Here is a 13,118-nt window from a genome sequence, read left to right as displayed (position 1 = left end):
GTTTAAATCTATATATATATAAAACTCAACGTGTGTGTGTGTATGTATGTATGTATGTTCCAGCATCACGTCCAAACGGCTAAAGATATTAACATGAAACTTGGCACACATGTTACTTATATATCAGCAACAAACATAGAATAGGTGATTTAACCCTTACCCACCCCAATTTGCCAGGGGTGGGGTTAATGTTTAAAGTCCCATTAAAGTCAATGGGAAATATATGTTACTGCATAACTTCCAAACGGCTGGAGATATTTCGATAATACTTGGCCACATGTTACTTATATGTCCACTTAAAATATAGGATGGTTAATTTAACCCTTAACTACCCCCATTTGTGAGGGTCAGGGTTTTTGTTTAAAGTCCCATGCAAATCAATGGGAAATTAATTTTTTCCACATAACTTCCATACGGCTGGAGATATTTCAATACCTGGTACACATATTATGGGTCAGGATAGGAGGACAGGATAGGAGGACGGGATAGGAGGTCTAGATAGGAGGTTGAGATAGGAGGATGGGATAGGAGGTCGGGATAGGAGGTAGGGATAGGAGGATGGGATAGGAGGACGGTATAGGAGGTCGGGATAGGAAGGCGAGATAGGAGCGTGGGATATGAGGACGGGATAGGAGGTCAGGATAGGAGGTCGAGACAGGAGGTTGGGATAGATGGATTGGATAGGAGGACGGGATAGGAGGTCGGGATAGGAGGTCGAAATAGGAGGTCAGGATAGGAGGTCTTGATAGGAGGTCGGGATAGAAGGACAGAATATGAGGTCTAGATAGGAGGTCGAGATAGGAGGACGGGATAGGAGGACGGGATAGGAGGTCGGGATAGGAAGGCGAGATAGGAGCGCGGGATATGAGGACGGGATAGGAGGTCGAGATAGGAGGTTGGGATAGATGGATTGGATAGGAGGACGGGATAGGAGGTCGGGATAGGAGGTCGGGATAGGAGGTCGAGATAGGAGGACGGGATAGGAGGTCAGGATAGGAGATCAAGATAGGAGGTCGGGATAGGAGGACGGGATATGAGGTCTAGATAGGAGGTCGAGATAGGAGGACGGGATAGGAGGACGGGATAAGAGGACGGGATAGGAGGATGGGATAGGGGGATGGGATATGAGGTTGAGATAGGAGGTAGGGGTATGAGGACGGGATATGAGGACTGGATATGAGGTCGAGATATGATGATGGGATAGGAGGTCGGGATATGAGGACGGGATATGGGGTTGGGATATGACAACAATATATGAGGATGGGATATGAAGTCAAAAGCTTCCTCCTTTGTTTATTTTCCTCCCCAACAAGGATTAGGAAGGAAAAAACGGGCAACACCGGGTACTCAGCTAGTGTATATATATAAAACTCAACGTGTGTGTATGTTCAAGCATCACGTCAAAACGGCTAAAGATATTAACATGAAACTTGGCACACATGTTTCTTATATGTCAACAACAAACATAGGATAGGTGATTTAACCCTTACTCACCCCCATTTGCCAGGGGCGGGGTTTATGTTTAAAGTCCCATACAAGTCAATGGGAAATATATGTTACTGCATAACTTCCAAACGGCTTGAGATATTTTGATAATACTTGGTCACACGTTACTTATATATCCACTTAAAATATAGGATAGTTAATTTAACCCTTAACTACCCCCATTTGTGAGGGTTGGGGTTTTTGTTTAAAGTCCCATGCAAATCAATGGGAAATGTATGTTCCCACATAACTTCCGTACGGCTGGAGATATTTCAATAACTGGTACACATATTACGGGTCGGGATAGGAAGTCGACATAGGAGGTCGGGATAGGAGGTTGGGATAGGAGGACAGGATAGGAGGACCGGGATAGGAGGACCGGGATAGGAGGTCGGGATAGGAGGACGGGATAGATGGACGGGATAGGAGGACAGGATAGGAGGACGGGATAGGAGGACGGAAAAGGAGGATGGGAAAGGAGTATGGGAAAGAAGGTCGAGATATGTTGACGGGAAAGGTGGACGGGAAAGGAGGACGGGATAGGAAGACGTAATCATGCAAAGGAGCCTCCAAGGTTCGACGGGATAGCAAGGCGCTGACACAGAGGTAAAATGGGAAATTACATTTTATTCACCCATGATGCAACGCGTTTCACAGTACAAATGCTTCATCAGGCATAAGCAGTTGTACTGTGAAACGCGTTGCATCATGGGTGAGTAAAACATCATTTCCCATTTTACATCTGTGTCAGCGCCTTGCTATCCCTTCAAATCTTGGAGGCTCCTTTGCATGATTACACTATTGGAGGTGGAAGGGCTGCGGTCATTTGTCATCTCATGCTTTATACCATGGTTTCTCTTCGTGGAGTGTAACCTCCTGGGGTACGCGTGCATTGTGTCTTATCCTCCCTCGTGCATCCCTTGGTTGATACACTACGGAGCGCTGTCTGTCTTTTGTTTCGGGATAGAAGGATATACTTCAAATGTATTGCTTTTTTTTTTTTTGTCCAACAGGTTTTACTACATTGGAGAGAAGCATTCTTTTTCATGAACAATATGCCTGTATTAAAGAAAGTCACCATTGAAAAGTCTGCCAGCAAGGCCAGTGAGGAGGCCGAGGTATGACACATGCACACTAAAATGTTTTGCCTGCTTGTACAAAACAAAGAACAATAGCATTTTCATATATGTGTTTATTACATCAGTCTCCTAGTTTCCTCTGTGAAATGTAAATTAGATTTTATAAACAAAGTATCACATTGTCACCACCATCATCAACCATAAACACATGGCAGCATTTAAAAAAAAATCTACAAAAAGCCTAAATATAGTCTATATAATGAGTGAGAAAAATCACAAGCCCAATAAAATGTTATGATTAGAGTTATGGTTTATAAATGTGGACTAGTATCAACCCTGTAGGGACACAATAAAGATAAAGGATGAATGTGATGGACTCTTTATGAACTATGTAGCTATGAAACTAGTTATGGGAAGAGATACTAAAAGCTGTAAAAACTCAGCTTGCACAGGTAAGTTTGGGCTATATCCACATAGCACAGATTGATTGCAAACATTTGAATGACTAAAATTCTGTTCCATACATCTGAATGGAGTTGTTTCAACAGCGTGCACATGGTTTTCTGGAAGCCCTCGAGTGGCATATTTACTAGGAACCCGCCCGATAAATCCAGGACTCCTCCACAGCATTTAGGAAGTTTGTAATCTTTAGGTGTTTCCCAGAAATGAAGGCAAAATAGGTGTGCAATAAAAAAAATGAATTAATTTTTTTTCAGACATTTTATTTTAATACATTTTGTTCTGTAACACAGCAGGTAACAATTCTACAAAATATGTATTACCTTGATTCTGCAGTTTTCTTAAAACATCCCATACATCCCATACAGGGCCTCCTTTCCTAAGATCTTCAGGGACAATATCAGGTTTTCAGAGCCCCTAAGAGCCCCCTCTCACCCCGAAAGAAATAATATTGGAAACTACACCGTAAAGGAATTTATCAAGAATGTTTTATAGAATTTATTTGAATTATGGCAAAACTTCATCCTGGGCACAAAGTAGGGTTCATAAGGGAAAGAGTGCCATTTGGCTTCTGGAGCATGACTTTTGCTGGAATGGTATTGCAGAGCCTCTGAGGTACTAGTGCAGTGGAAAGCTCTAAGAAGTGACCCCATTTTGAAAGCTACGCCGTCATGGCAAAGGGGTTATCCAGAAATAGAAAAACGAGCTACTTTCTTTCAAAAACTGCTCCCTGTCTGTCTCCAGATTGAGTGTGGTTCTGCCGCTCAGTTCCATTGAAGTGAATAGAGCCAAGTTGTAAAACCACACCCAACCTGGAGACAGACATGGAGCTGTTTTTTAAAGAAATTAGCTGTGTTTTTCAATTCCTGGATAACCCCTTTAACCTCACAAGTGATGATGCAGAGTCACAGTAGAAATTTTGCCAATTTTAGTGCCCAGTATGTAGTTACCAGTTTGTGCCACTGGAGACTCGTACCCCATACATTTTTATGAAATGTAAAAATATATTGGGGTCTTGTCTACTGAAGTGCAAAAAAGATGTAATGCTTCATGACAAAATGAACAATTATTTTCCTAACTCTGGACTGAGGAATGGAAGAAAAACTTAACAATTCTTAAATTTATTGGGCTGTCATAACACAATATAAATGACATTTTACCTTTTTAGAGTGGATCATTTTAGCAACAGTATTGGCATATATTTGTAGTTTTTGCTGAATGAAAACGCATTTTCAAAAATACTGTCCTGCAGGTCAATACAATTTTTCTGATACAAAATTAATATGTATTTGTTATTCTTTACTGTTCTTCCACAAAAATATTGTTCTTGTTTTGCCATATTATCAGCACCAACTTTTTTAATCTACCATCAAGGAAGCTATGTGAGTTTTTTTCTGGGACAAGCTGTCATTTTCATTGGTGCCAGGTTTGAGTTCATGTGACATTTTAAAAAGATAAACCGCAATAATGTAATGTTTTGTGTTTACGATGCAATATAAATGACGTTACTATAAATGACAAAAACAAGCCTACATATCTCCTACCAATCATAAGTGCCAGTGTAAATATAGGAGCTAGTTTTATTTTCACCCACGATTAACAATATTATTGCAAATATGTAAAAAAAAAAGAAAAGAAAATGGCAGCAGCACACTTGTTCAACAAAATGGAGGCTCTTAGCGCACTTTTTGATTAAAACGTGTCCTCCCCATCCACCACGCGGAGGTGGCCTCATATCAGATGGGACCCTAAAATTCACTCACCTCAGGCTGGGTGACATGCTGGATCCACTAACAACCTAAAACCACCTCCTGTGAAAATAGGGGAGGGAATGGACGGCTACAGAGGGAGCCATTCCCCCAAATTGCACAGCAAGAACAAAAAAAATAATAATGTGGCCAGCACCTAAGCCCAATACACAGGTGCACGCTGCTGTGGCCAGTACAAAACATGTAAAAAACTAAAATGGCAGCAGCACACTTGGTCAACAAAATGGAGGCTCTTAGTGCACTTTTTGATCAAAACATGTCCCCCCAACCACCACGTGGAGGTGGCCTCATATCGGATGGGACCCTAACATTCACTCACCTCAGGATGGGTGAAATGCTGGATCCACTAACAACCTAAAACCACCTCCTGTGAAAATAGGGAAGGAGATGCACGGCTACAGAGGGAGCCACTCCCCCCAAATTGCACAGCAAGAACTAAAAAAACAAAAATGTAGCCAGCACCTTAATTCAATACACGGGTGCACCGCTGCTGTGTCCAGTACAAAACATATTAAAAAAAGAAAATGGCAGCAGCACACTTGGTCAACAAAATGGAGGCTCTTAGCACACTTTTTGATCAAAACGTTTCCCCCCATCCACCACGCGGAGGTGGCCTCATATCGGATGGGACCCTAACATTCACTCACCTCAGGCTGGGTGACATGCTGGATCCACTAACAACCTAAAACCACCTCCTGTGAAAATAGGGGAGGGGATGCATGGCTAAAGAGGGAGCCACTCCCCCCAAATTTCACAGCAAGAACAAAAAAAACAAAAATGTAGCCAGCACCTAAACCCAATACACGGGTGTAGGCTGCTGTGGCCAGTACAAAACATGTAAAAAAAAAGAAAATTGTTTTGTACTGCCCACAGCAGCGTGCACCTGTGTATTGGGTTTAGGTGCTGGCAAAAATTATTTTTTTTTTATCTTGCTGTGCATTATTGCAAATATACCTATATTCATTCAAGGTACCTCAGATGTATCACATAGCTCATTACAGGAGTACATTAGACACATCTATTGTAGCCACATTTCCCAGATCCCTGGCATGTAGCCCCCAGGCATTTTTTCATTGAAGCACTGGATTGTTTTGCAGGGGTTCACTAGACCTGTCCATCTACTACAATCATGTGTCCCGGGCAGGAGACACATGATGTGTCCCAGGCAGGTGATAAATTATAATCTTTACATAACATTGTAAAAAAATAGACTTTGTTTTTATGCCACAATAGTCTTAAAGTTTTATTGTTTTTTTTATATTTTTTACTTTTTTTTACTGAAATTTTTTTTGTACTTTTTTACTTTTAATGGAGCAGTGAGAGGGCTTTTCTTTTTGTGGTATAAACTGTTATTTTGAGTGGTACCATTTTGGGGTACATGGCATTTTGGGTTTGTTTGTACTTCAAATCCTGTCTGGTATTGGAAATGGAGATAACCAATGTGATTAACCATAACAGGAGTGATAACTGAAGAGGAAAGCATTTAGATTACTGAAGCAGGAAGGCAGTGGAGAGACAGTGAAAAAACTATAAGGAGAAGAATAATTTTGTAGAAGAAAATACAACTAGCAAAAATTGCAACAGAGAAAAGAATTGCATGAGAAAGTAAATATTCTTCACCTACTTGTAATGTTGCCCCCCCATTAAAAATAATCTGGGTATGATAGTGGATGAGGATGAAGAAAAGGGCCCATCTTCTTCTCTACTGTATTTACACAGTAAAATCTAATGTCAGATGGCATGAGAAGGAATAATGTAAATTCATCAGTAAATCTCACCTGTTTAACCAACAAGAAGATTAAAACACACAAATCACCAGGACTAAAAAGCACCCATGTCAGAGTTTTGCAGGAATTGAAGCAAAATTGACAGCCGGTTCACCTGAATTAAACCCAATACACAGGGATATAATAAGGATGAACTGGATTAAAATACAGGATTAATTTACCCGTATCCAAGGTCCAATTCCGGAGATAGACCCTTTATTAGCCTCCATTGCTAGTATGTTTATCGGCTGGGTATGCAGGCCAATAACGTCTCTTTCTGGAAACGGACCATGGATCTCATTTTAATCTGATTCACCTGCACTAACCCTGTGTTTAGAGTTTAGTGAAAGTGAACCAGCTGTTGTTTCTCTTTAAAGGGGTTATCTGGGACCTAAAGAAAAGAATGTACTCAACAAGGTGGGGAAAGTCATTACATAGTCCCCCTGGCTTGTTTCTGGCACCATTGACTGCTCCCTGATGTACAGTCCTTCTCTGCCCACTACTCTATTTTCTCTAAGCTCCTTTCTCCTGCACACCCTATTAAAACTACAGTTCCCAGCAGTCCTCACTGCCAAGAACTGTAGAAAGAGGGTGTGGCTAGGCGTTATGATGCCAGAAGGGGGCACGGATTGACGATCTATAATAGAGAGAGGTGTGACTTGGTTGAATGATCTTAGAAAGGGGGCATGGCTTGTCGTTATAATGCCAAAAGGGGGCATGGACTGACGAGCTACAGCATGATAGAGGGAGGGGGGTGGCTTGGTTGGATGATGTTAGAAAGGGGGAATGAGTTGTCAGTATGATGTAAAATAGGAGTGTGGCTTACAAGGGGATGGTGCTAAAAGCCAAGACAAAGTGTCACATGATCTCTGCACTATTATATTCTAAATAATAAAATACTGGGGAAAACTACTACCAAAAAGGACTTGAAGGAGCTGGTGGAGAGTAAGCTCAACTTTAGTGACCAGTGTTAGGCATTGACTGCCAAGGCTAATAAAGTCAAGGGATGTATCAAGAGAGGCATAGAGGCATGTAACAAGAACATAGTTTTGCTTCCATATAAATCAATATTCAGACCACGTATGGAGTATTGTGTCCACATACGGCCATCTGTATAAAGAAAGAACATGGCTGAACAGAAAAGGGGGCAGGGGAAGGCGACAAAGATAATTGGTGGTATGGGAAGATTACAGTACCAAAACAGTTTATCAAGCTTGGGGTTATTTATAGAGATGAGCGAATTTTAGAAAAATTTGATTCGGCCGATTCGCCGGATTTTTCGAATTCATTTGCAGCGAATCAATATTGAAAACGGCTATTTATGGACTACACAGAGCCTCAATAGGGGTGTAGAACACTTTGCTTTGTTCTAACACGCATATGGAGTGTGCTGGGGTAGTGAAATAATACTGTTATTCAGAATGACATGCAGATTACAGGCATTCCTTTTAGAATCACTGCCGCAGAGTGGGACACTGACAGAGCCTGGAGGTGGCATCAGTATGAGGAGACCATATAGTGGCTGAATGACACAGCGTGGAGGTGTTGGCAGCATGAGGAGGCCATACAGTGGCTAAATGACACAGTGTGGAAGTGTTGGCAGCATGAGGAGACCATATAGTGGCTGAATGACACAGCTTGGACGTGGCTGAAGTGAGGAGACCATATAGTGGCTGAATGACACATTGTGGAGGAGTTGGCAGTATGAGGAGACCATATAGTGGCTGAATGACACAGCGTGGAGGTGTTGGCAGCATGAGGAGACCATACAGTGGCTAAATGACATAGCGTGAAGGTGTTGGCAGCATGAGGAGACCATAGAGTGGCTGAATGACACAGCTTGGATGTGGCTGAAGCATGAGGAGACCATATAGTGTCTGAATGGCACAGCCTGGAGTTGGCAGCAGCATGAGTAGACTCTAGGAATTCACAATCGATAAGATTAAAATATAAATTTTGACATTGAAATTGAAGATTTAGGGTAGCTAGTGCTACCATAAAAGTTTTTTAGGCCCAGACCCAGGCCCAGCAGCATCAGTAAACCATATATTGGCTGAATGACACAGCCTGGAGTTGGCTGAACCATGAAAAGACAATATAGTGTCTGAATGGCACAGCCTGGAGTTGGCAGCAGCATGAGTAGACACTAGGGCTTCACAATTCCTAAGATTAAAAGATGAATTTTAAATGTAAATTGAAGATTTAGGGTAGCTAGTGCTACCATAAATACACTTACAGCCTGGAGTTGGCTGAAGCATGAGGAGACCCTATAGGGCAGTGACGGCGAACCTATGGCACCCTCTGTGGGCACGCAGCCATAGTTCGCCATGGATGCCTTTCAGGGCCGTCTGTCTTGGTGGAATGTTTAAAAATGTATTTGCGGCTCCGGACGCTGTTTACCCCTTCTTCCGGCCGCTCTATCCCCCTTCCTCCGGGCTCTCTATCCCCCATTCCTGCAGGCCACTCTATCCCCCTTCCTCCGGGCTGCTCTATTCCCCATTCCTCCGGGCCGCTCTATCCCCCATTCCTGCGAGCCGCTCCTACCCCCCTTCCCTGGCCACGCACACTGCTGTGCTAACGGCAGGCGCAGGGGCAGCCCCGCGCAGGTGCGCACGTCTGCTTCCGCCTCCTGAAATGCTCCTGGCCGCAACTCCTGGAACCGAGTGTCCATTCCTCGGCGTGAGGAAGAAGTGGACGAAGGTGCAAAGTGTGCAGCAGATGGGAGTGGACGCACCTGGCCTGACCCCAACATGGCTGCCGCAGGTGAGAAGAGTGCACAAACTGGCGGTAAGGCGACTGAGGACGGGAGGGGGGTGGAATGTATGTATTTTGTGTGTAATATGTATGTATGGTGTGTGTAATATGTATGTATGGTGTGTGTAATATGTATAGTGTGTAATATGTATGCATGTGTGGTGTGTGTAATATGCATGTATTATGTATGTATGATGTGTGCATGTATATATTATGGGTTTATGTATGTATTATGTATGATGTGCATATGTATATATTATGTATGTATGATGAATGTATTATATATGTATGATATTTGTATTTATGCATTATGTATGTATATATATATATATATATATGTATATATATGTGTGTTATGTATGTATGTTATGTATGTAGGATGTGTGTATGTATGATGTATTTATGTATGATGTGTATATGTATATATTATGGATTTGGGTATGTATTATGTATGATGTGCATATGTATGATGTATGTATTATATATGTATGATGTATGCTTGTATTATATATGTATGATGTTTGTATGTATGCATATAGTATGTATTTATGCATTATGTATGTTGTGTGTGTGTATATAGATATATATGTATGATGTGTGTATGTATGTATGTATGTATGACTTATGTATACATGTATTATGAATCAGAACAAAAGATAAAAGAAACTTCTAGGGATAACAGTGCATGTAGTATTAAAACATCAAACCTTTAATCTGTATGCATTAAAAATAGAAAAAGGTGGACATCATAAAAGAAAAGTGAAACTGCAGTGCGTTTCGAGCTAAACTGAATTTAGCTCAAAAAGTGTTGGAGTTTCGCTTCTCTTTTATGATTTATGTCCGCTTTAATTGCTGTGCTGGCACTTTGAGGCAGAAAAAGTCGGCGTGCATTACGCTTTGGGCACTCGGGCTCAAAAAGGTTCACCATCACTGATATAGGGGGAGATTTATCAAAACCTGTCCAGAGGAAAAGTTACTGAGTTGCCCATAGCGACCAATCAGATCGCTTCTTTCATTTTTGAAAAGGCCTCTGAAAAATGAAAGAAGAGATCGGATTGGTTGCTATGGGCAACTCTGCAACTTTTCCTCTGGACAGGTTTTGATAAATCTTTCCCATAGTGTCTGAATGGCACAGCCTGGAGTTGGCAGAAGCATAAGGAGACCATTAAAATTTAAGATTTTTAAATAGAAATTTAAGATTTTGAAATTGAGGATTTTGAAATTGAGATTTTAACTCCCAAGTGTTAGTGTCCCGTGCCCCGGTGTGTGGGTACAAAAGACCAAATCTAACAAGGAGTCACACGTCACATGGCAGCACAATGACAGAACCTGGAGGTGGCATTAGTATGAGGAGACTATATAGTGGCTCAATGGCACAGCCTGGAGGTAGCTGAAGAATAAGGAGACCATATAGTGTCTGAATGGCACAGCCTTAAGGTGGCTGAAGCCTGAGGAGACCAAACAGTAGCTGAACGGCACAGCCTGGAGTTTGTGGCAGCATGAAGAGACCATATAGTGTCTGTATGGCATAGCCTGGAGTTGGCAGCAGATGAGGAAACCATAGGGCCTCACAATCTCTAAGAATAAAAGATGAATTTTGAAATATCCATTGAAGATATATGGTACCTAATGCTCCCATAAACATATTTAGGTAATGTCCTGGGCCCAGCAGCATCAATAAAGCATGTAGTTGCTGAATGACACAGACTGGAGCATGCTAAAGCATCAGTAAACCATATATTGGATGAATGGCACAGCCTGGAGGTGGCTGAAGCATGAGGAGAACATATAGTGGCTGAATGACACAGTGTAAAGTTGGCTGAAGCATGAGAAGAGACCATATAGTGGCTGAATGGGACAGCCTGGAGGTGGCAGCAGCAGCATCAGGAGTCCTGAAAGTGGTGCAATGGGTTGCAATACCAGTACCCGGTGACGAAGGTGGGTGAAAAAAGGTCTGATGGGGAGGAATGTTTGTAACTGGGGAGCAGCGCCTTAAATCTGTTTGGCACTATCCATATTTGTGAAGTGTTGGTGTGGCACGGGCGTGGTGTGTTGGCATGGGCATGTCAAGGTATGCAACCACCTGCTGGTTCAGGGCCTGCTCCACGTATACCTGCTGCTGATGAGTTGCTTCACTATGCGGGTGAAGAAAGCAAATGTAGACTCAAGCTGCTGCTGATGGAGCTGGTACTGCTCCTGCCATCCCACCCCTGCCCAGCAGCCATGGCAGCGAAGGGTGAGCGAAGGGGGCCCCCCGATTCAGACCTGCGAGAGGATGGAAGATTGCGCTGATAGGCATCGGCCAACTGACTACATAGGATGCCTCTGTAGTAGGTCAGTTTGTCCTCCCTCTCAGTGGGTGTAAAAAAAGGCCCCTATTTTGTGGCGGTAGCAAGGGTCCAATAAGGTGGAGATCCAGAAGTCATATCGCTGCCGAATGGTGACAATTCAGCTGTCACTACACAAGAAAGTGAGCACGCATCGTTCCATTTGTACAAGTGACTTGGAGGGACTCCCTTCCTCCATCTCCACTGCATACTGCCACGGCGTGCCTGTGTCCTCTGTCTTGCCTTGCTCATAACCCTCTAGCTCCTCTGGCTGCTCCAGCTCCTCCTCTCCTGTCAGTTTACTAGAAAAACTGCCCAATTGGCAAAACCTAAACTGTGCTCCACTGTGCCCCTCCCCCTCCTCCTCCAGTTCAGCCCCCACAGGGCTCATGTTGCCGTGAGATGTAGGTGCCACGTCTCCAGTGCCCTGACCAGCCATCGTTCCCAACACGTGTTTGTATGAAATTAAGCAGTGGAATGACATTGTTCATCCCGTAATCCTCGTGGCTTACTAATAATGTCCCTGTTCGTACAGTTGGTCCAACATATGGAGGGTGGAATTCTAACATGTGGCAACATCACTAATCAGACTATGTTGGGGGATACCGTTCTGATGCTGCAGCTCAAGGAGGGTGCGCTTTGCGGTGTATGAGTGGCTGAAGTGCATGCAAAGTTTCCTTCCCAAGGATGTCTTGCAAATGGGGGTAACACTTCAGGAACTGCTTCACAACCAGATTGAACACGTGTGCCATGTAGGGCGCATGGCTCAGCCTTCCCAGTCACAGCACATGCTAGATGTTCTTCCCGTTGTAAGTCACCATAGCTCCCATTTCCAGTTTTCGTGGAGTAAGCCATGCTCTGATTTCTTTACGAATAATTTTTAGCAGTTCCTCCCCTGTGTGACTCTTTTCGCCAAGGCAAACCATGTGAAGAACAGCGTGACACCGCCATGCTCTGCAAACATGGTATGCTGAAGGGCCACTGAGACTTGTCTAGGCAGTGGAGGCTGAGGACACGGTGGAGGATGAGGAGGCGGAGTAACACACCAGGACCAAAGGCCTGAGAGCGTGGAGGAGGAAGCGGCGTGACCTGTCCAAGTTGGTGTTGGGGCTGTGCTCAAGGACTGGACTACCTTCTCTTCCACAAAATTGTGCAGGGCTGGTACTGCCTTCTTCGCACAGAAATGACGGCTCTGCACTCTCCAACTTGGCTCGACCCAAGCTATCAGTTCTCTGAAAGGTGCAGAGTCCACCACTTGAAAATGGAGGGACTGCAGCACCAGCAACTTGGACAGGAGCACATCCAGCTTCTGCACTATTGGATGAGTGGGTGCATTCTGTTGTCTCTTGGACATGGCTTCGCCAATGGATTGTTGGCAGAATGACTGACTAAAAGTAGGAGGAGCAGGAGCATCTGGAACGAAAGAACGAGGGTATGACACACAGCTCCCTTTGGCTGAGGTGGTGGAGCCTTGGCTGG

At 43.5% G+C, this 13,118-nt stretch overlaps 1 protein-coding gene across 1 annotated transcript in view; it reads left to right on the top strand.

Moving 5' to 3' along the window:
* CHAT (choline O-acetyltransferase) overlaps nt 1-13,118 on the top strand; it is a 161,579-nt gene that overhangs the window by 17,258 nt on the left and 131,203 nt on the right. The window contains exon 2 of the mRNA XM_056530923.1: nt 2,499-2,603. Coding sequence (XP_056386898.1) covers nt 2,532-2,603 — 72 coding nt within the window. The 5' untranslated portion in view covers nt 2,499-2,531. The remainder of the gene's footprint in view (nt 1-2,498; nt 2,604-13,118) is intronic.

This window comes from Hyla sarda, chromosome 7 (genome assembly GCF_029499605.1).
Source record: "Hyla sarda isolate aHylSar1 chromosome 7, aHylSar1.hap1, whole genome shotgun sequence".
Lineage (NCBI taxonomy): Eukaryota > Metazoa > Chordata > Amphibia > Anura > Hylidae > Hyla > Hyla sarda.
This window is presented reverse-complemented; position numbering and strand designations above follow the sequence as displayed.